Below are 21,576 nucleotides of genomic sequence, written 5' to 3' on the forward strand. Positions count from 1 at the left end.
TAGAAATATCAGACCACATTTGCTATTCCCACTCAAACATCCTCTTTGTTATGGACCTACAGGTTGGCATAGGAAATTCTTAAGAGAATATGGAAGAAGATCCTCTTTCAAGGTAATTTTCTACAGAGGTCTCACTGAGAAAAGCTCAGACAACACTGAATTGACATGACATACTATATTTGATTTTGGAAACAAAAGCAAACTAAATCTTCTTGCAGTCAGGCAGTCATATTCTCACTGAAAGAGGCTGCAGGGATGGGGCTTCTTAATACCAGACTTCTTACTCAATACATACAAATTTATTCTCTTCCACCTGACTCCATCCATCTAATCATCTTTCAAATTTTCTCTCTTGCTCAGATTCTCCTTTAAGCCAGCTAGAAATAAGAGTTCTCAGTACTCCTGCCCAGTGCTGCAACTCCTGCTTTTTCTGGTTCCAGCTGCGCAAACTCAGGACTGCTTTCTCCTACCGGTGTTTTCTCTACTTTCTTTTCAAAGATGCCACATTGCAGCATGATGTTTTATCAAACTCCCCAAACTGCAAACAGTATTCACAATCTGGTAGCAGGTTTGAGAAGCTTCATGTTTTTGGTGTGAAACACTGTCACAGAAAGACATACTGCCAAGCAAGAGAAATTATCCTTAGTGCAACACGACTGTCCTCTCAGCACAAAGCACTTGATACTGACCAATCTAATCTATGTGCTTACAAGCATCTCAAGGTGCCACTTTAAGACAGTCTTCAGCAATAACACATTCCTCCAAAACAAAGTGTACAGACCTCCAATACTCTGTTAGAAGAGCACTAAGGTCACAACATGTTCCGTTGTAAACCTATCCTGTACCAACTCCACCAAATACAACAGAGAAAGCAAAACCATTGCACAATCAGAGGCAACTACAAAGTTAGGAGGTTCACAAGTCACAGATCTGTCCTTTCCAAGCATCAGAATCCTTGTGGGAAGAGAATCACATTTCTATTTTCTCTTAGGATAAGTTAATCTAAAAATAGTTTCTGACCAGGGGAAAGCTACAGAGCTGGTAACTGGCAGATTTTGCCCTAGGTGCCAGTGCAAGGAAAGTAGAGTGAGAGCAAGCGTTAGCACACATGGTCAGGAACAGAACCGTAATACATGGATTGTAGAATTGCACGTGGATGATTTCCACAAAGATCTGCAGAGTTCACCAACAAATAACATAAAAGAAAATGAATGAGAGAAGAGCCAAGGATTCAAATATACAAAATGTTCCCTGCTTAATCCTATGTGGGACAGTGTTCTGCTAGCCTACATGCTATTTTTAAAATTAGGCCCTGCAAAAGCTTCTTTGTTTTGACTTCACTGTCTAGAAAAGCATAGATGTTTTAGAGTTTCCTCATATATGTGTGTTACAAGAAAAGAAAGTTGAAAAAAATTCCCAATTTGCTCTCCAGTGCATCTGGATTTTTTTTTTTTTTGTTTTTTTAACTGGTCTGGTAATGTAGTGAAAAAAAGCTTATCACAACATTAAATGATGATTGAGAGAAATTTGTATTTTTCAAGTCTTACACACATAGTGTAATTGTTTTAAGGAGTGATATGCCCTGGCCAGAAATATTATCTTTCTCATCTCAACTCTGGCCCAAGTAAAGGAAGGGAAGTCACAAATTGCAATGCATGGTGTTAACACAGTAAGAAACTGAACAGCTGGTTTTGAATTTCTGTGAGGAAAAAATGTGGTGAGCATTTTAAAAATAGGAAAAATACTGTATTTTCTAGGCTCTGAACCTCCACACAATGCAAAAAGGGGACTAGAAGTCACCTGTGGTCTACATTCCTGTTGTAGCAAAACTCATTCTTGTTCTACAAAGAACCAATCATAAAAGATTTGAATCTTTGTGCTTTAGTGGGATACAAGTAATAACGTATTTTCTAATAGCAGGAAAATGTAACATTACATATTAATTACTAGACAGTTCTAGCTATTGGTTTTACACAAATACAATATTTTTCAGCAGAGGAACTGCAGTGTTATTAAAACAGCAGTGATACCAAATCTTGTTAGCTGTTGCCGAACACTGTTAGCTGTTGCCGAACAAGAAATCTGCTTCTCAGCCTACAAACATTGAGAGTCCTTATAGGAAATTTGTACTTCAGACAGACTTTCCAGCCTGTGAATGAACTTCAGGAAAAAAGTTAGTATACAGATATTTTCATTTCAGAAACTACAGTATCTAAAGGAATGTTTTAGCATAAGGCTTGACAACACATTGCTAAAACTTTTTGATGGGTTTGAAGAAGTTAAGCCTGTAGAACTCAAGTGATATAGCAAGCAATTTGAAATGCAGCAACAGATCTATACTGAAAATGAATGCAATCATTCAAAGCATCAAAGCAGAAAATGGCCTCTAAGCAAAGTTTCTAACCTGTAACAGTCTACTCATTCTATTAATTAACCAGTGCTTTACACTAATTCACTGAAATGCAAGACAATCTACCAGTCTATTGATTGCATTTAGTTTACAGAGCAGCTCCTTCTTGCAGTGGTATCCCCATTAGCATTGTAAAGATACCTGGAATAAATGTAAATATGTTACTGAAACTCTGTCATACAAAGATGAAACACATTGAGCAACTAAAATACAATGTAAAACAACTTCCCTTTATTCATATTTCCTGATCTTGGTCTTCATTGTACAAATAATCTGCTGTGCAAAATAGTTTATAAAATACTAAAAAAAGCTTTTATTGTAAAAAAATAAAGTTTCTAGATATACAGTTACTTTGCACTATCACAAATATTGTTCAGTATTTAACATTTAAATTTAATATCACAATACTCAAGTCATGTAAACCAATGATCCTACTGGTAAGAAAGCCACTACTGAAACTCAGGTTCACTAGGGATTTGTTAAGTATTTTCCTCTTCTCATATCTACATCCTTACACAACTCTGATGACCCATACTTGGAACTGCACCCATATAATGAAATTAGGCATTGAGCCATCCTTTCCTCCCTTATCAGGTAAAAAATACCAAGTTAATGGTAATTAAGTAAATGGCAAATTTTAGTAAATCATGGCAACAACACGAGCTACACAGTGCAGACACAGAACAACAAAGGTCCCCAAAACTAGATATGAACTTTGCTGAGAAGCAGCGTAAAGGCAGCCTACACTGGGTTCTGGGCATGCGTATCTTGATTTCTACCAGTATTCCAAGCTAGCTGGCTTTAAAACTAGCTCTGAGCTCTGTATGCTGCAGTGCAATTGCAATCACTTGCAAAAAACGCCTCTAAGAAGTTTTGATACAGTCACCTGAGCCCTCATTGTTCCAATTCGCTTTCATTCTGCAAGGTCTTCATAGCTAAACCCCAGAGGGTCATGCTAGAGAAGAAAGGACCTTCATTATTCTTGTATGCGGCAGATGTTCGACTGCCTAGTGGATCATTACAATGACTGTCCAAGCTAACCATAGAGGAACGAATCATGGGAATATTATCAGACTGTAAGGGTTCTTCTGCAGAAGATACATCTACATCTGCATAAGCATATGGTGGTGGCGGTGGAGTTTGTTGTGTCTGAGCTTTTGGGAGTTTAGCAGAATCCACATTCAGTTTTTGTTGGTTTGCTGAGTCGTGGTGTTGAATCATTGATCGCAACTTACAGTAAGAATCTGCAGAACTATCAAATTCAGTTGAATTTGCAGCTGGACGAATGGGAAATTTAACAGACACTGGTAACAATGTAACAGACATTTCTTGGCCAAAAGAGTCAGAACTCTGAGACTTCTCAAGGTCAGAAGTTTCAATCCCTTGAGTAAATTCCTCTAGTGTGTGTGGACCTTCCTCAGTGGCTTTACAATGCATTTTCTTGTGCCGCCGTAGAACAGCAGAGCGAGTGAAGCATTTGTTACAAGTTTCACAGGTATAGGGTTTTTCTCCTGTATGAGTCCTCACATGTCTACGCAGGTCTCCAGAGCCTGCAAAACATTTCCCTACAAGACAGAAGTGATAGATTAAGAGTTTGTTCTCAACACAAGTGCATAAACATGTTTTAATTAGAGAAAGTGTCAAGAGATAAGGTATAGTATGTCCCAATTGTGATACTTTTTTATCTAGAACAGGTTCAAACAAGTTCCATCTAGTTTTGCAATTCAATGACTTGTTTCTTCTTTCTGATCTGATTTTATAACTTGTGTTTCCCAGTTATTTAGTTTTTTGTCTCTAGACAGGAATATCCATTAGTATTTGAAAGCTATGAGTGCCATCAGTTTGTATCAATCTTCATGGAGGAAAAAAAGATTAAAAATAATCAACTTAATTCATCTGTCTGGAAAAAAAGTATGCTGATAAGCTTCTAAACACATTCTTCCAGTGAGAACTGCATCATAGAAAGTAACAGTTTGTTCATTACCAAGGAACTATTCTTAAAGTGCTGACAAACGTAGATTTGTTAACTTTGAGCTAACGTAATGCAGCAGTCCATTTTTTATACTCCAGCGAGCCAATGTGTCAAAACTGTAATTTTTTATTAAAATATTCAAGTGTTTGCCTATTGTCAGAACCACAGGCTTAAATAAGCTCAACTACCATACTGCAAAGAAAAAAGTGTCTGAGACTGAACCAAGTGTAGAAGAACAAGCAGAACTAGAGAGCATTCATTTCCAGAACTGCTACAGAATTCAGACACATCACATTCTTCAGAATAGTAGAAATAAGCTAGTACCTATTTGTGATTTTCTCTCATTTTAACTAGGTTAAAGATTATTTTATTTTGTGTCAACAGATACCAACTAAAATGAACTGTATTATCTGAAAGCTCAGTAAAACTGCAGTCTCAATTTTCAGCATTATACTTTTTACTCTACTGCCCAGATTTCTTTTCAGAAAAGCCATTAAAGAGTAACAGTAAGGTTACAAATTACTGGAGTAATACACATGGATTTATTGCACGATGTGAGTGATTCCTTAATGCTTGATCAGATTCTCTTTGCACAGTTTTTGCCTCGTAGTACAGGATGACCTGGCTAAAATGAAAAATAATGAAAAGACCACTACAAGACAGTATGAAAATAAGCCTATTTTAATGACAACACAAATGTTTGTTTATACCTTCATATCCTGCATGTCTATATTTCTTCCTCCTAATGCAAGACCTCTTGATAGTATCAGCTTTTCTTGTGTCTCAAGACATTACAAACAAAACATACTGCAGTTGCACATTATCATATGGAGCTACCCTCCTCCAAAGCTAATTCCTCAGAACATGAATGAAATTATACCAAAATAGCACTTAACGGAAGACAAGTCTATAGTATGCAGGATGCTAAGTAACATATAAGGTAAGGATAGACAATGCAATTTCTGAGAACTATGTTATACACAGATGAATTATTGATCAAAGAGCCACTTTCAGACCAGTTGGAAGTATGACCTATCTAGCAGATTTTGAAAAATGGGTGTTCTCTGGTACGAGGCATTGATCAAGTTTTGATTTTACACCAGAGGTTGAAGCAAAGTAGAAAAAGGTTGTTATTATCAAACTCTATAGTTACATGCAGTTAAATCTGAACAGTATTCAACTGGGGGAAAAAAAAACAAAGGTGGGGGGTAAGACTCCATTGATAGCAAAGTGATGCCAAACCTAGTTTTCCATCAGAAAAGACTATACTGAAAATAAATCAATTTTTGAAGCAGCTAGTATCAGTACTCCTCTAGCAAACGTACACATCCAATGTTGATTTCTCATATTTCCTTTCTCTATTCAATGGAAATTCACCTTTAAACTTATTTACAACAGCTAAAGGAGTTTCATACACCAAATGAAAGGCTATGAAATACACAAAACAGAAGATTTTGGTGAAAAACTTTCACAACATGGTATGTCAATTTAAAATAATTTTGGTTAATTGTTATTCTGCTGACATGGAACTTTTACTTATCATTTAAAAAGCAAAGACACAACCAAGATATGCACAGTAAATCTTACCACATGCTGAACAGCTGTATGGTCTTTCTCCGGTATGCCTAATTCTGTGCTTTACTAATTTTCGTTGCATGTTGAATGACTTCCCACATTCATCACAGGTGAATACTTTATCTGCTGTATGGGTCTTTTTGTGCTCCTTTAAATTACTGAAGTTACTGAATCCTAGAAAAAGATGACAGATGCTGAGATTAAAATGGCTCCTCACATTTCAATCAAAAAACCTCACAGGTAGAAACTTTGGTTCTTATATACCTCTGCCACAGATATCACACAGATGAGGCTTTTCTCCAGAATGAATAATAATATGACGCTGAACATCACCAGAAGCAGCAAATCTGTAACAGAATACAGAAACCCAATTACTGTCTTTATAAGACCCTCATTCTCTTAAACTGAGTATCATATGGAAATCAACTATAATGAATGCCTGATGTTCTGAACAAAGATTAAAATCGAAAATACAGATGAATTAATAAATTTAAGAAAAACATTTTGAAGCTGGCAATGTCCAATTAAATTTATGGTAGGAGAAAAAAATCTTTTCATCATTCATGTTTTTATGCTGCATCTAATTTAAACTACAAATGCTACTCCTAAATTAGTGTTATCTTCTGTCACTTGTTAGCAGAAGGCAGAAATATTTAATGCTTTGCTTAAATTCTTCGTTTCCCATACTTCATAATTTCCATAAAATGTAACAAAAATTGTACGATCAAATGAAAAAAAAGTGAGGGAAGGGTACAAACCAGTATGTTTTATTGTGACTCACACTGTTCAGAACACACATAACAGTATATCCTTAACTAAAGATACAAATATACAAAAAAATTAAGACCAGGGATTATATATGTGGTGACATGTTTATCTTATTACTGAGACCTGCAACAAGACTGCTTGCAGACATGTATGTATTTTAATCCCATCAATACACATTTAAATCCAATGTCTTATAAACAAAATTGAGCAGCACACTGCTTTAGCTCTTGGCTCCTAGTTTATCATTAAGATTAAAGAAAACATGTACAAGTTTTATCATGTTAACTTTACTGAGGTGAACAATTCCACTCACCTTTTCCCACAGATTTCGCAAATGTATGGCTTTTCACCAGAATGTCGACGTAAATGTGTCTGGAGATTACCTGCCTGAAAGGACAGTAATATAAACATTTAAATTCAGCTAGCCTGTTGTTGTATACAGATAAAGATACAATGATGGGGACTATGAGACTGGCTTTTTATTCCTAATTCTAAGGCACTGAAGACTACAAAGCATGTATGAACTCAAACATTCTTATCTCGTAAAGACAGACTACCGGGTACTTCAAGATAAAATTGCTTATGCAAGCAATTATATATTGACAAGACCAAAGAAAAAATAAAAAAAGAAGCCTGGAATCAAATGCTAAGGAAAAGAAAAGATCTATAGTTGAGAACAGATCCAATTATAAATGAAAATTACACTATCTAGATTGCAGTGAAAAAGAAAACTTACTAGTAATATGGTTTATGTTAGTCTCATTTTTCCTGTCCTAAATAAAATATTGTTACATCAGGATGTCTGAATTAACTTCCCAGGGGGTTAAAAAGATAAGAATAGGGTAAACATTTTTCAATCCATAAAGTAATCAGAGTCAAGTGCTCCAAACCTATAAATATTTACTGATATCAGAAGAAAACAGAACAGGAAGTACAGAAATGAACAAATGGATTACTGGTAACTAATTTTTATTATGTATCTTTCCTCTCCCAATCCTGTAAAAGTCATGCTAGTCTAGCAGGTAAACCAGATAATGACTAGGAAAAAACATCTTACTCATTCCAACTCTTTTTTTAAAAAATAAATGTTTTTAAAGTTACTGGTGCTTATGAATGGCTAATCCACTGAGAGTACACTTCTCAAAGCACAAGATACAGCTAGTCTGGATGAAAGAGCTGCAGATGTTCCATAAATTGTGCATACTCCCACAGTCAGTTTTTAACCCTTTCATTCTCTGATACATAACTGCCTGGTTATATCTAAGTACACTAAAGGAACATTAAGTCCTTTCAATTAGGAAAGAAAATTGGGGATGCAAAGATGTCCTCAGTCACAGTACAACAACAAAAATAAACCCTATCAGTAATTTCTTCCAACTCCCTTAAATTACCTGTGATAATCAATCACCACTAATCAGAGCTTATAACATACCAGAACTGAAGTACTGCAGACAGAGGACAATATTAAATGAATCACCGTTTGAACCCTGAGATTTCTTTAACTCCTGTAAAGTTTTTCAGACCATGGTATGACTGAACCACTGTTCTCTCAGGCTAAACTTTGTAATACTGAAATCTATTCAAAGAGAGGGACTAGGCACCCATTTCTGATGAAGACAACTGAACTGACTTCTCCATGCAATAGTTTATGCTTTGCATGGACAAGGGATTTTTTTGCAGAGGTGCATCTGAGAGAAACATACAAGACAGAAACTTTACCTCCATCCACATCACAAAACAAACGATATCATAGGTACTGGAAAGTTATTCTGGATAAAGGCAGAGGGTGAATTTGAAGTGCAACAATTATTCTCAAATAGTTCCCATACAGGCATTTTTAGCCAGAATAAAAATCTTTTACAGAGAGTAGTAAGAAGATCCATTTCTTTATTATGAATCTCTGTCACTTCCTCCTAATGAAGGCAAAAGCTTGTTATTACCTGTGCTCACATTAAAAAAAAAAAGTACATCAGTAACTTCTATTCTTCCTAAGATTCTAGGGTGATACACAACCCTGGTTAAGGTATAACATGCCATCCCCATGAAAAAGCCTAAGATGACTTCTGCTACCATTTTAGTGAAAGGAAAAAAATGCTCAGAAAAATCCTCTTACTGGTATTGGTTGCATACCACTCCTCACAAATTTGGAGACTAGAGAGAGATGCTAGACTTAGTCCATTTGTACCTGGCACACTTTCAAAGTGAATGAACTAAAGCATATGGTCCCCCAAAAGAAGCACTGCAGAAGGAGGTAGTCAGGAGGCAAAACATGGTATCCTGGATCACGAGCTAGAGAAGGACCACACAGCAACAGGCTGTGTACTAGTAGTAAGGGAAGATTCAGGCTTGGAAGTACAAAAGGAACCTTTTTCTCCAAAAATCAAAGACATTTATGGTTATTTGTTCCAGACTATGAGTTCCTATGTCAATTTTCCCTACTTTCTGTTCATTTTCTGTTTCACATTCCAACACACGGAACATCAGTTACGTTCAGCAGGAGCAGACATAGTACCAGGCACAACAACTGCGGTGTCTCAAAAGCATAGGCTTAAATAAGAAAAGTGATACTATTTCTGTGCCTGCAGACTGAGAAGATCAAGAACAAGATCAGAGATGGTCTTTTAAGCAAAAAGTAGATAGTAATTATCCTTGCATCTTGCAAAGAAGCAAAGCTACCCTACTGTTCCCTAGAAGTATGCAAGTCCCCTTTTATGAGCAGAGAAAGGACTGCAGCATGCAAGCTGAATGCTATGGCTCATATTCTGGATGTGTAGGTATTGTCCATCAATATGTATGTACCTATATCTTCAGAAAACTGAGGTAATGGGGAGGGAGGGGAGGAAAGCTGTTTAAGAGTGTTTAATCAAAAGGCAGACATTTCCAGTTTTACTGGGGTTTTTGTTTGTCCATGTTTTTAACTAAAGAGGAGCAATGCATGCGGCATGAGGAGTCTGTCCTGCCTCTCATACACTCTGATTGTGTGAAGCTTTTTTTTTCCCCCTCTTCCCCCACAGTAATGGTACAGAATACCACTCCATTTGCGCCAAAAGTACTTTTAATGGAATTTGGAAATACTCACTTTTTTCTTTTAATAACTAGAAGTTTAGCCATCAAAACAAATGAAAATACACTTTCTTTGCCTAATAAGCAGATTCAGTTTTGCTCAAAATGCTTGATAAGCATGGTGAAACAGGATGCAGTGTTATATTCATATTCAGTAACAGACTGGAGGATGCAACTGCATCAGATTCACGGGTCAAAGAAATCCCACTGGTGGACTACAAAACTGGAGTAAAAGAAGCGCAAGCACTGGTCGGGGGGTAGACAAAGACCACATAATTCTAATCCTTAAACCAGGACCCATAAGAAAAACCAAAGGTATTCAACAATAATTATTATTTAATCTTAGTCTAAAAATATGCACGTCTATTGTCTCCTGTACTTAGGTGCATGTAGTCCAATCAAGAAAATGGAAAAGAAATAGACATTTTGGAAATGTGAGACAACTAGGCACCAAATTTGCAGAAAGATAAATTAGCTGTTGTACCCAGAACAGGAAGCACACACTGGAGGGCAAATTAAGACAGCTAAAGCTTTGGTCCTGTCTGTAAATAGGGAATTTCACAAGAGGATTTTTTAAAATCATAGCTGAGTTTTGTCACTTCAGACAGACTGTGCTATTCTTCACAGAAGGAAACTGAGCCCAATTATACATATGTAAATTTTTTTTATCTGACTCAAAAAAATCTGCTTAATAATTTATGCCATTTAGGAAGATGAAACTATATTGCAAATACAGCATTATATAAAATTCTAACTTGTATTTTTTTCAGACACTGTAAAAATGCTGTTCACAACATATCTCTAAGCATAAGGCAAAAGAACAGTCTGAGAATGAATGTTCTCTGTATTTCAAATATAGCTGTGGCTCTGTAGAGTTAAACATTTATTTGAAGGTAAAATACGTAACACATCTAACTGAGAGCAGACAAAATCAAAGGTTAAAAATGTATCAAAGAAATCTAAAGCATTTAACATGTTATTTTCAAATGAAACATTTTAATATTTTATCCCTAAAGTGAATTCTGTCTTTGAACAAAAAAATATCTATAGACTTATAACCAAGTTTTTTAGAATCAACACATAGATGCATTTCATTTTCAAGTGTAAGTACCATAATATAAAATATTCCCACCTGTGAGAAGTGTTTCCCACAAATGTTACATTCAAAAGGTTTCTCACCTAAAAGAAGAAACAGAACATAGAACTTCTAATAGTTGCAATAGAATACAAATGTTTTAAATTGGTATGCTTCCTTTCAAAACATGTAATGTAAGAGTAAAAATATCCCCAAAAGGACACTTACCCATATATGTAAGGGGAAATTCCAAGAGGGAAGTACAGCATTTACCATTAAGCATCTAAGACAGACTTGCTCAGAAACAGAGTTTATCTTTCAAAACAAGTAGGTAGAATAGTTTTCATACAAATGGGAATGTTTTGTTATTTTTTTAAAATACTTTTTACTTCAAATGAAAGGTATACCGTAACTCCAGGAAGAACAGAATAGATGACAAGGTCCTACAACAGCAACAGCAGCTATGGGAGGTGCATCAGTTTTTTCACTTGTACACACAAAGGCCCACTCTTAAAAAGAATAAGGAATGCAGAGAAGCTAGTTTGTAAGCCTTCTCTGTTCAATGTGTATCATACATCTCTGATCACCACATAGCCATTCACTTCTAGCATTTGCCCTCAAATTCTAATCCTACATAAGAGTATCGGATGATTAACCCAAGTATTTTGCTGCAAAACTCTGAATTTACACATATAAAACTGGTGTTCTTGAATCTCCAAAAACATATAAACAGCTTTAGTAAAAATTAGTGCAGCTCACTTTAGCTTTTCAAAATAACTTGATTCTCAATCTAGAAGGTGACTGAACAATATTTCAATTCTCTAGCTGTCAATGAGAAAATAACTTTTTTCTAATCACTTTTTCTTCTCTGCAGTACTTCATAGAGGCAATTTTTTTTCCCTGCTTAGTTCTTGGTTTTCTAGTTTTTACACTGTTGATAAAAATCTCTGTGCATCTTACAGAAATTTTAAAACAATAGATCTAAAACTGCTAATAATATTTTCATGAGTCTAACTGTACATTAAAAGGACATATATATGTGGCCCACAGGTATAGGAAAGCAAAATTAGTGTAAATCCCTGTGATTGTGAATGCAGCTATTTCAAGAAGGAAAAAGAGATCTTACACTGTGTTTCATCTTGGTGCTGATTATAAATCTGTATAAAGATTTTAATTTATTTTTTTAATTATCATTCTCATTATTTTACAGAACACCTCTTGGCTATTTGTAGCCTTCTCTTTCAGCAATTATTCTCTACATCAGTATTCTTCCTCCATCCTTGGAAGTGTTACAGGCAACAACTACAATATCCAGGTGCTGAGGTTCCATTATCCTTCCCTACTGCCAAATACAGGTGAAGTTTTTTTCAAAAAGGGCTAAATGCAAGTCTCTTAGATTTTAAAGCACAAAGTTATGTGGCTTCACATACAGCAGTCTTGCAGTTAGTGTAACAGTTTGTGGCTGTATCTACTTTTTCTACTTAAATGAAGAACTTCCATGAAGAATGGAAATCTTACAGCAGTTTCAAGAAAGCTTTTATTCAATTAAAGATAAAAATTAAGAAACTAATAACTCAATTATAAAGAGCACTGAGGCTTGATTTCATTATGGCTCTAAATTTGCAAAACACTAAAAATTCTGGTATTGACAACACAAATATAAATGAAACCAGTAGGGAACCAGATCTGTGGTGACTGGGAAGGCTTCTGAACAGCTGTAAAAGCATGAAGGTAATTTGAAATGGCGGTTAAAAACCACTAATAGCAATTTCTGCAGAAATTACCTACACCAAAAAAATAAAGTTACTGTCGACAAAAAGACTATTATGTGAACAGAAAACCACCCTGAAATAACTAGAGGGAGGGAGGGAACTGGAGGCTCAAGTTTCTCAAAACTATTCTTGTAGGCTGCATGCAGCCTCATTATAACTGTACAAAGAGTTGGAGTTTTATTCCCCACGATAAAGATAAAACAAAAAAGTTTTCTTTGAAAAGAAATTTCAAACTAGTTTATGAAGAACAATTCTACACCTACATAAGACTCCCACCCCCTGGGCATATCAAGTAGCCTATTCCAAGAATGAATTCTAGAAGAAATACTAAATTACTCAGTGTTGTAGCATCTCTCAGGTAAAGTGAGGCTAATTGCTTCCTACGGCATATTAGTAAGAGTGCAGCTAGTAAGCTGAAGATGATTCCTCTCTACCTATCACTGGTGAGCCCATATTTGGAGCCTTAAGAAGAGAAGGCAAACAGGAAATCTTAACTGCTGTCTACATGCAATGGGCAGATAGATGCAACCAGGTTGGTCTTGAAGGTACACAGGGATAGGACAAGAGGCTACAGAAACAAGTTAGATCATGAGAAATTACTATTAGATACAGGAAAAGTATCTTTTGGCCCATGAGGGTGGTCAAACACTAGAACCTGTTGCCTAGAGAGGTTGTGGAATCTCTGTCCTTGGAGATATCAAAAATTTGACTATGCAAGGTCATAAGCAAAACAACCCAATCTAATTTGACCTACCTTGAGCAGAGGATTGGACTAGATGACCTCCAGAGGTCCATTCTAATTTAAGTTACTCTTCGATTCTATGATTCCAAACCAAAAACCTCATCTGAGAACACTAATCTTCTTAAAGACCACAGCTGGATCAACAGCAATACAGAAAATTTGGGAAAGAGTAGTAACTGAACTACAATTAAGACAGTGCTTTCTGTCTTCTGTCGCAACCTTCTTGTTCAACACTCTGCAAGAAGAGATGAAGTACTTGGTAGTGGGACCAAAGCAGTGGTGTGTCAGCTCCAGAAGAGAAAGGCATGAAGGCAGAAGTGGTGTTCCCAAAGAGATCACAAAGGTAGGAGCAGGACACACTAAGGCATGGAATGCTGGCAACTTGCTCAAGCAAAGCTCAGAATGAAAAGGTTGAGGATCAACAGTGTAACTCTGGTCCTGTTCTATCCATCCTGCCAAGAGTTCTTTTCACAGGGTTGGGTTGGTTGTTTGTTGTTTTTGGTTTTTTTTTTTTGGGGGGGGATGTTTCCTGAAAATATTTAAAAAAAAACCAAAACAGTGCATATTCCTAGACAGGTAAGGACTGTATAAGAGAGATATACTTGTTTCATTTTTTCAGACAGGTCAATCTAATAAAAACCAAATTGTAACATTGAGTCCAAATCAAAGTCAATGCAGTAAGCTGTTTAGAGATTCCTTTATATATCTGCTAGCAATACAATTAAAACAACTGGACAATCCAATACCATGACTTGTGTTGAACATAGTATGACTGTCCTTCACACAGAAAACTCATCAATGCAACCATGTTAACCTGTACTTTCTTTAGTAGTTCCTAGCATTCAGGGACAGAGAATTTCACATGTGCTTTTCCTTGACAACCAGGCCAGCACAGCACTTGTGTTGAAAGAGTTTTCATTGGCAGGTTAACAACTGGCTTGCCAGTGTGAAAAGTCCATTTTAGTAACTTTGCTTCCTTTCTCTTCAGCAAAGCCAGGTTTGGAGGACTTTCAGTAAGCACTGCAATACTTAAATGCTTGATAACTCTTTTGCTCAGTTCTAGAAAATGAATGTTTTTAAATAAAATTGATTAGCTAGTAATTTGCTATGTTTTCTGAAGTGGCAGATGAATGGAAATGGCTTTTAGCATACATTTAGATTACTTAACTTCCAGTATACCTAATATTAATAACACAGATGTGCCCTGTACCTTCAGCTACAGATCCTTCCTATATTAACATCCTACTCACTATCCACTGCAATTTTGCAAATACTTTTTGCACTAGTTGGATATCTGAAAACAAATTAACATAACCCAAAAATACCAAGCAAGCAAACAAGCCTATCTATTCATATTCTTGCCTCAGTTTTTCCACCTTTCTTTGCTGTGCTTATTATTTATTAAACTTTTGCTTTTGAAGTTTCTCAGTTTAGCACATCTATAGAAGAACATTAATGCCACATTAAGTAGCATTCAAGTCTGGAATTTTTTTAAAACCCTTGGAAGAACATAGTATATGAAAAGCAAATTGGAATTCTTGAATCCAGTGTATACTCAGACTATTAGGTAAGGACAGCAACAACAAAATCAAGTCTAAGATAAGATCACTTTTCTCACACACAGTATAAACCTAGTTCATATCAGGCAGTGTTGTGGAATGTAACAAAACACCTACCAGAGCTTAAGAGGAGTGGAAGCACGTGTAAATACACAGACCTCAAATAAGAACAAAGAAATTAATTGCAACATACATAAATAACCTTGCAGAGCTACTGCAACCCTTTTCCTCTTTTTCCATTTCCTACACTTGTAAGCATTTGCTGGCCATGATGTGTCTAAAGAAAAAAAAAAATAATTTGTAAGACACTTGTATCAGGGGCTACAGCCTCTTTCTTCTATAAAGCTTAGTACCCAGTCCACTCCCCTGACCTGTAAGCTACAATACATTAGAAGAGGTAAACTAAACTTCAAACCTCATGTTTTAAATAGTTTAGCAGGCTCAAAAACATACAATAATTAAGTCTACCACTCTTAAAAAACCAATTAGTTTAATGGGCACCACAACTCACAAAATCCAGATTTTTTCCAATGATTGAGATGTATGAGGAAGGGCAAATTCTAACAGGTTTCTCATAGTTGGGGTCTTTCACACAGATTCTCTAGCACAAACACACATTACTGACTTCAGAGTCTCTCCCTCAGTTGAGACTTCTCTAGATTCTCTATCTTCCATCTGATCACCTATTTTCCTGAAATTTCTAAGATACTAAAAATAAAGATATACCTGATGATGTCAGCTCAAATCAAAATAGATTAAAAAAAAAATGCAAGGCAATGAGAGGATCTAGGTAAGAGACATATGCAACTCTTTCACAGGTGACCAAATTAAGAAAAAAAAAAAAGTATTAGTAATGTGAACATACAGAAGTAGTCAAAGATACCAAGTGAAAACTTAAGGAAGCTCATACAAAATGTTCATATTTTCAGGTTCTGGAAAGATTTTTCTCCTAATAATATGAAAAAATAAATTCTTAATACTAAGGATCAATTAACAAAAGAAATTAATGTCTACTAAGAGGGATTTATATTTATTGTCAAAGTACCAATACATGTATGCTCATTTTCAGTTATGTTTATTTGACAAGATTGAGAGAGATGCATTTGTATATTTAATACAAGGAAAAAAAGAGAGGCAAAATTTCAACAGCTTAATCAGGAATAATGCATCTCAAGGACTTGAAATCAGTGATGTTACTTGACAGCTAAAGTAATTCTTAAAAACCTTTAAAAAAACATATAAATTTGTAGAAATATAATAGAACATGCTGGTTAAATTGAACAGACAGATTAGTTAATTAAAAATTAGACTACGTCTTGGTTTTCACTTGAATAAAAAGATCTTTAGAAATGAAGCTATGCTAGGTTTAAAAATAATATTACCTATGAGTTTTTAAAATAAACTAATTCAAAATTCCTATTCACGCAACAGTCTACTTGTCTGCAAGTGCATTACACTCTAGGTAAATGCAATTAAAGTTGTTCACACACTGAAACAAATATAAACTAATTATAGAGCATATTTCTACATGTTAAAAAGAAATAACCACATAGACCTAATCATTGTAGTAGACCTAATTATTGTATCTTACAATACATAATCAGAGAGAACTGAGGTCTAGAACACTTGTAGTGTCATCTTCTATCCATTTACACTTTTCATTGTTATCTGACTTGACTTCTGGGTGATCTGACAAAATGACTAGAAATACCTCTTCCAAATGCAAGACAAAAATAAAATTTTCATTGAAATATCACGCAACATTCTTTGAAAAAGAACCCTAAAAACCCAAAAGACAAATCTTTACTACCACTCTTCAGCTAAACTCAGCCTTACAGTCTTTATTCCTGTATGATTATTCATTTTTCAAAAAACCAAAACCACAACCTTTTGAAAGTAACACTTCAACCAGCATCTCTGCATCAAGCGATACTGTAAGACATCCTCTTTAATTGAAATATTTGGCATGCAAACCAAGTTACTAATAACTGTACCTGTATGAGACCTTTTATGGAGCTCCAAGTTGCTTGGATGTTTGAAAGCCTTCCCACATAATTCGCAAGTATATTGCCTCTGTGACTGAAGAGTCTGTGATTGCCCTTCTTGTTCCAAAGGACCTTGAGATCTTTCAATTTCAACAGTTTGTTCAAAATTCTCAGAATTCACTAAATCTTCAGCTTCTTTCTCATCAGTAACTTTAGCATTCATGTCCACAGTACCTTCATTTACAGATTCAGTTACTCCTGCTATTCTACTGTCATCTGTTTTAGGCTCAGGCTGCTGCTCTGCAGGCTTCTGAGATCTTAAAAAGTTTAACTTTTTGAGGTGTATCGCTTTTTTCAGCCGCATCTGTTTGGTGGGCTGCGTAAGCGTGCTTTCTGCATCTTGGTCTGGAGCAGCTTCATTCATGGACTGAACCAGAAAGTTTGATGGTAAATGATCAGAGGTTTCCAGAACACACTCAGAGTGATTGACAGTACAAGAATTATTCTCTACTGTGTTTATTTCTGTAGATGTGTTGTAAGAAAAGGATTGTTCTGCTCCTCTCTCATGATTAGAGCAAGCATTTTGCTTATAGAACTGTTTACTGTAAAAGTTGCGTAGTTTGTAATAGTAATTTGGTTGTTTAAATGGAAGCTCTGTGCAGCTGCCATCTAAGGAGTCTTGTGGTTGTTTCTGTACATCACCTGAGGGTGTGTGAAGATTAACAGACTGTGATGCATGAGGATGGTGGTCAGCCAAGCCTTTATTTGCTTGTGTGTCAGATGAGCATTCATGCAATAGGTTTGTTCCATAACTGTCATTGGTACAGCTAGTATCTGCAGTCAAAGTATTCTGCAGCGAAAATACGCTATTACAAGGCATGCTGGCTGTTTGCTCTACAGCTGTAGAAGATTTTAAAAAGGTGTGGCAAATGTTCAGCACATTTTGCACTTGGAGACACTGTGCAATATCCAACATAGCTTGTACATTGTCCTGGCTAAGATCCAGGTGAGAGGTGTACATGAAGTCCAAGATCTGGCCTATGCCACCTACATTTTTAATGTCCAAGTGAAAGACATCATTCTTCTGGCCTGAAGAATTCTGGAAAAGGGTCCTAATAAAATAAGACAAATATTCAAACACAAACACAACTAATTCACAATCACTTTTATAAAAAAATACACACACACCCCTCAAACAGACTGCCTGCTACAAAAGAAAAATTTACACTATGTGGTCTTATCTATTATTATTGCTATGTTTTTGCAAACGAACATTTCAAAACTGCTCTATTACTTCTCTTATACATTAGTCCTACACTAGTACACTTAAAGCATAAATCAAAGCAAGTGATACTTTATTTAACTTTAATTTTCTATTTTTTAAACTTTTGGAATCACACCCCATATTTATGGTTTCCTATCCAATGTTCTTTACATATTAGGTTCAGTGGTGTATTTATGGACTGTTTGCAAAAGTTGGTTGACTCAGAATAGTGTTCCTCCTTCCACTGTGGCAAATAAAAGAGGACATGAGAAACTTTCTAGTAAGAAGAAGAAGATAGACCTCAAAGTGAAATAAACTATTCTCTTTTGGCAAGTGAGCTTGTCCATCAAACTTTACCAGTAAACCTTATTAAAGTTCTTACTATTAGTTCTTTCTCCACAAGTAGATGAGAGTATGGTAGTAATAAACAAGAGGATGCCATTATTTTCAATTTACTCTCTCATATCCCAAAAAAGTACTTTTTTACTGGTACTGGATGAGAACCAAAAGAATAAGGCAGAGTACAGGTACATAACCCTAAAAGAGCAGTCCAACCAATACCCACTGAACTGGCACTGAACACTTAAAAGTGTCCAAATTCACAAGTCTCCTTACTTGTACAGCTGTAGTTCTTCACATGCGGAACTAGCCCTAGATTAAGCAGGTTTATACTCTGCCTCAGTCAGAAACTTCACACCCTTTCATTAAAACTTCCAGTCTCTAACATGATACAGTAAATGATGATATATAAATAGGGTCAGGTCACTCCTATGTAGCTATTTTTCCACACCAGGAAATGCCCTGAACTTGATGATTCCTATTCGTGGGTTGATTCTCAAATTATGTTTTGTTTAAAGATGGGCATAATATCAATAAACTCTGAATCTTAAGCAAATGAGAGTCTAGGCTTAAACTCAGAAATGCAGAGGCTACTTTGAAGCCAGTGCCCACATCCAAGTTCTTTCATAAATCCAGCCTGTACTATGTAAATTAAAACTAGAACTATAACGAACAAATCTGGGTTGAGTCTAAATTCACTAGTCACTCATATCCTATTGAATTTTAATAAGAGTTAAATGCTTAGTTCTTTTTAACTACTTAAAAATAAAGTCTTTGACCAAAATTTCACTTCATCATCAGGATTACAACACTAGAAAAGAAAAAGGAGAAACCACCTCTCATCTTTTTTCCCTGATCATAACATAAAAACATTCTTTACACAATAATTGGTAGTCAAGCTTTAGAGATGCTTCAAGAAGCAAGGTCTAAAAACTGCCAGGTCTAACAGCTTACACATAACTAATATAAAACACTAAGTTTGGAGATCAAGCATCCCCCAAAATTTGGAGGATCAGTGAGGGTTATACAGAGGGGAAAGAAACCAGTTGGTTTCATGGGCCACCTGCATGCTTCAAAATACAGATGTTCTCTAAGAATCTGTTCTAAACAGAGGTGCAATAATAACCTATATACTCTAATTTTATTTTGAATATATAATTGACAAAACAATTCACGTTTGTGAATTGTTTTGTCAATTATATCCCTTACCTGGCTCTGTTTGTGTACTCTGCTATGCTCCTTGTACACCGTTATCTTTCCATACTGAAATACCAAATACAGGTCCACACCAGAATCCATTGTACGAGGCAAAATAAGCAAGTAAGGATCAAGAAAAATCCATACCCAAACAGTGTAGTAGTTAACTATATATATCTAGAAATTAAATTAGGAGTACCATAGTTTTTAATGAGATTAAATACTTGGTATATATTTCTCTCTGGACAAACAATTTAACTTCTTCCTTTACATTCCAACAGTTTACTTAGTCTGCAACTACCAGAATAAAAATACCCATCTCAGAGGAAACCTCAACCAACAGCATTTAGTTCATTTTTTTAAAAGAACAATTTCTATCACATACCTGAAATATTGACTGAAAGCAGCTAATACATTTTTGTGTGCTTTGAAGCAGACACCTTTTACCACCAGCATGCAATCACAGAGAAGTCCCTGAATGCGCTGTTCATGTAGCTGCTGGAGAAGATGACAACTATGGCTAGCAACAGTGTCCATGCTAGAAAATCACTTAAATTACCTACAATGAAATAAAATGCTAAGATGAATTTTTAATATTAAATTGCAAAGTGAATTTATAATATGAAGAACATTTTTACAATTTGTTTTAGCTCCTAAAGGAAACAGATTTCAGCTCACACCTGCAATGTAAGCTCTGATGACATTTCTCTGATTAAAGACGTCACAGTATTGTTCACCAGTAGATGGTTATACAGCAATACACATAGGAAATATGAAGTTTTGCTTACACAAAGAGCTTATGCAAAACTGTGTTAATGGCACTGCCAATAAATTGAACTTGATAAAAATATAAAATTTACGTAACTTTGATAAGAATTAGATTCAAAGGCAAAAGCATAACACACCTACAAAATCAACAGCATTTGTACAGGAACACCCGTTTCTTCACCCTCTAAGCTGAAAAGGCAGAATATTATAGTAGCATTACTTATGCCATATTTGTTGCTGTTGTAACTAAGCACATTTCCCACGTGGATCTGATTCATTAGGCAAGTTAATATGGTAATTTTTATTTAGTACAATGTAAACTCTCTTTTAAAAATCACCTCTTTAAACAGGTTGAACGGAAGACAAGTAGCATTCCCCCACAACACGTTTACATTCAATTCTATACTTCCTTTTCTTATTTGAAGAAAGATGAAACTCCTCCCCTGTCCACTTACAAATATGAAAGGAAAATTCCAACTATTAGGACAATGAAGCGGAAAAACCACCTTGTGTTAAAAATGACAAGAAAGCGATTGCCCCCATTCTCATTTCTCATAAGCACTAAAGGCTCCTTTTAATGTATTCTGTTCCTCTGTGATTCACTGCCTCCTGCTGTATTGAGGTGTCCTTATCACGTCTTTTACCGGGCTTTAAAATAAAGAAATCACATCTGTTTGCCAGATGATTGCTTTCTTTGTGTACGTGTCCCACCACTGCATCCTGCGAGTACTTTAACCACCTGTGAACTGACTCTCGGCCATCAGGTGCCCGTGCCCAGCGGACAGGGCAGACACGCTCAGCTGTTCCCGGACAAGAGTAACCCCGGCACCACAGTCGCTGTTTATGCTTAAACTGCCATTTCGAGTTCCCCTCGGCCTCGCCTCGCCAACGCTCAGGCTCGAAGCGTAGCACGGAGAAGGGGGACAGAGGAGGGGTTTGCCTCAGAAAACCGAGCACGGAGGGGAGGGCGGGCTCAGCCCCGCGGGCAGGCGACAGGGCGGCACCGCGGGGGGGCGCGGGGACGCCGCAGGGCGGGCGAGGGGCCGGTAGCGGGGTCCGAGCAGGCGCTGCCGCAGGGGGACGGGGC

At 36.2% G+C, this 21,576-nt stretch overlaps 1 protein-coding gene across 2 annotated transcripts; it reads right to left on the minus strand.

Moving 5' to 3' along the window:
- Nucleotides 1-1,743: 1,743 nt before the first annotated feature.
- ZBTB49 (zinc finger and BTB domain containing 49) lies at nt 1,744-21,570 on the minus strand. Of its 2 annotated transcripts, none has more exons than XM_026847116.1 (8): nt 21,229-21,570; nt 20,107-20,280; nt 16,931-18,033; nt 10,921-10,967; nt 7,039-7,112; nt 6,222-6,304; nt 5,970-6,131; nt 1,744-3,975 (listed from the first exon to the last, which is right to left on the minus strand). In XM_026847116.1, exons 2-8 carry the CDS (start codon nt 20,256-20,258, stop codon nt 3,305-3,307), a joined length of 2,292 nt encoding a protein of 763 aa, XP_026702917.1. In that variant the 5' UTR covers nt 20,259-20,280; nt 21,229-21,570; the 3' UTR covers nt 1,744-3,304. The 2 variants fall into 2 exon arrangements, with proteins under 2 accessions (XP_026702917.1, XP_026702918.1); XM_026847117.1 differs by lacking the exon at nt 21,229-21,570 and adding an exon at nt 20,828-21,195.
- Nucleotides 21,571-21,576: the final 6 nt, after the last annotated feature.

This window comes from Athene cunicularia (assembly GCF_003259725.1).
Source record: "Athene cunicularia isolate RWA chromosome 4 unlocalized genomic scaffold, athCun1 chr4_part1, whole genome shotgun sequence".
Lineage (NCBI taxonomy): Eukaryota > Metazoa > Chordata > Aves > Strigiformes > Strigidae > Athene > Athene cunicularia.

What these genes read in the sequence shown, in the direction of transcription:
- ZBTB49 (XM_026847116.1), bottom strand. Translation starts at nt 20,258, where the DNA reads ATGGACACTGTTGCTAGCCATAGTTGTCATCTTCTCCAGCAGCTACAT. An exon ending in GCTTTCAGTCAATATTTCAG is followed by an intron (nt 18,034 to 20,106) that starts GTATGTGATAGA and finishes TTATTTTATTAG; the next exon opens with GACCCTTTTCCAGAATTCTT. An exon ending in CCATAAAAGGTCTCATACAG is followed by an intron (nt 10,968 to 16,930) that starts GTACAGTTATTA and finishes TTCTTCTTTTAG; the next exon opens with GTGAGAAACCTTTTGAATGT.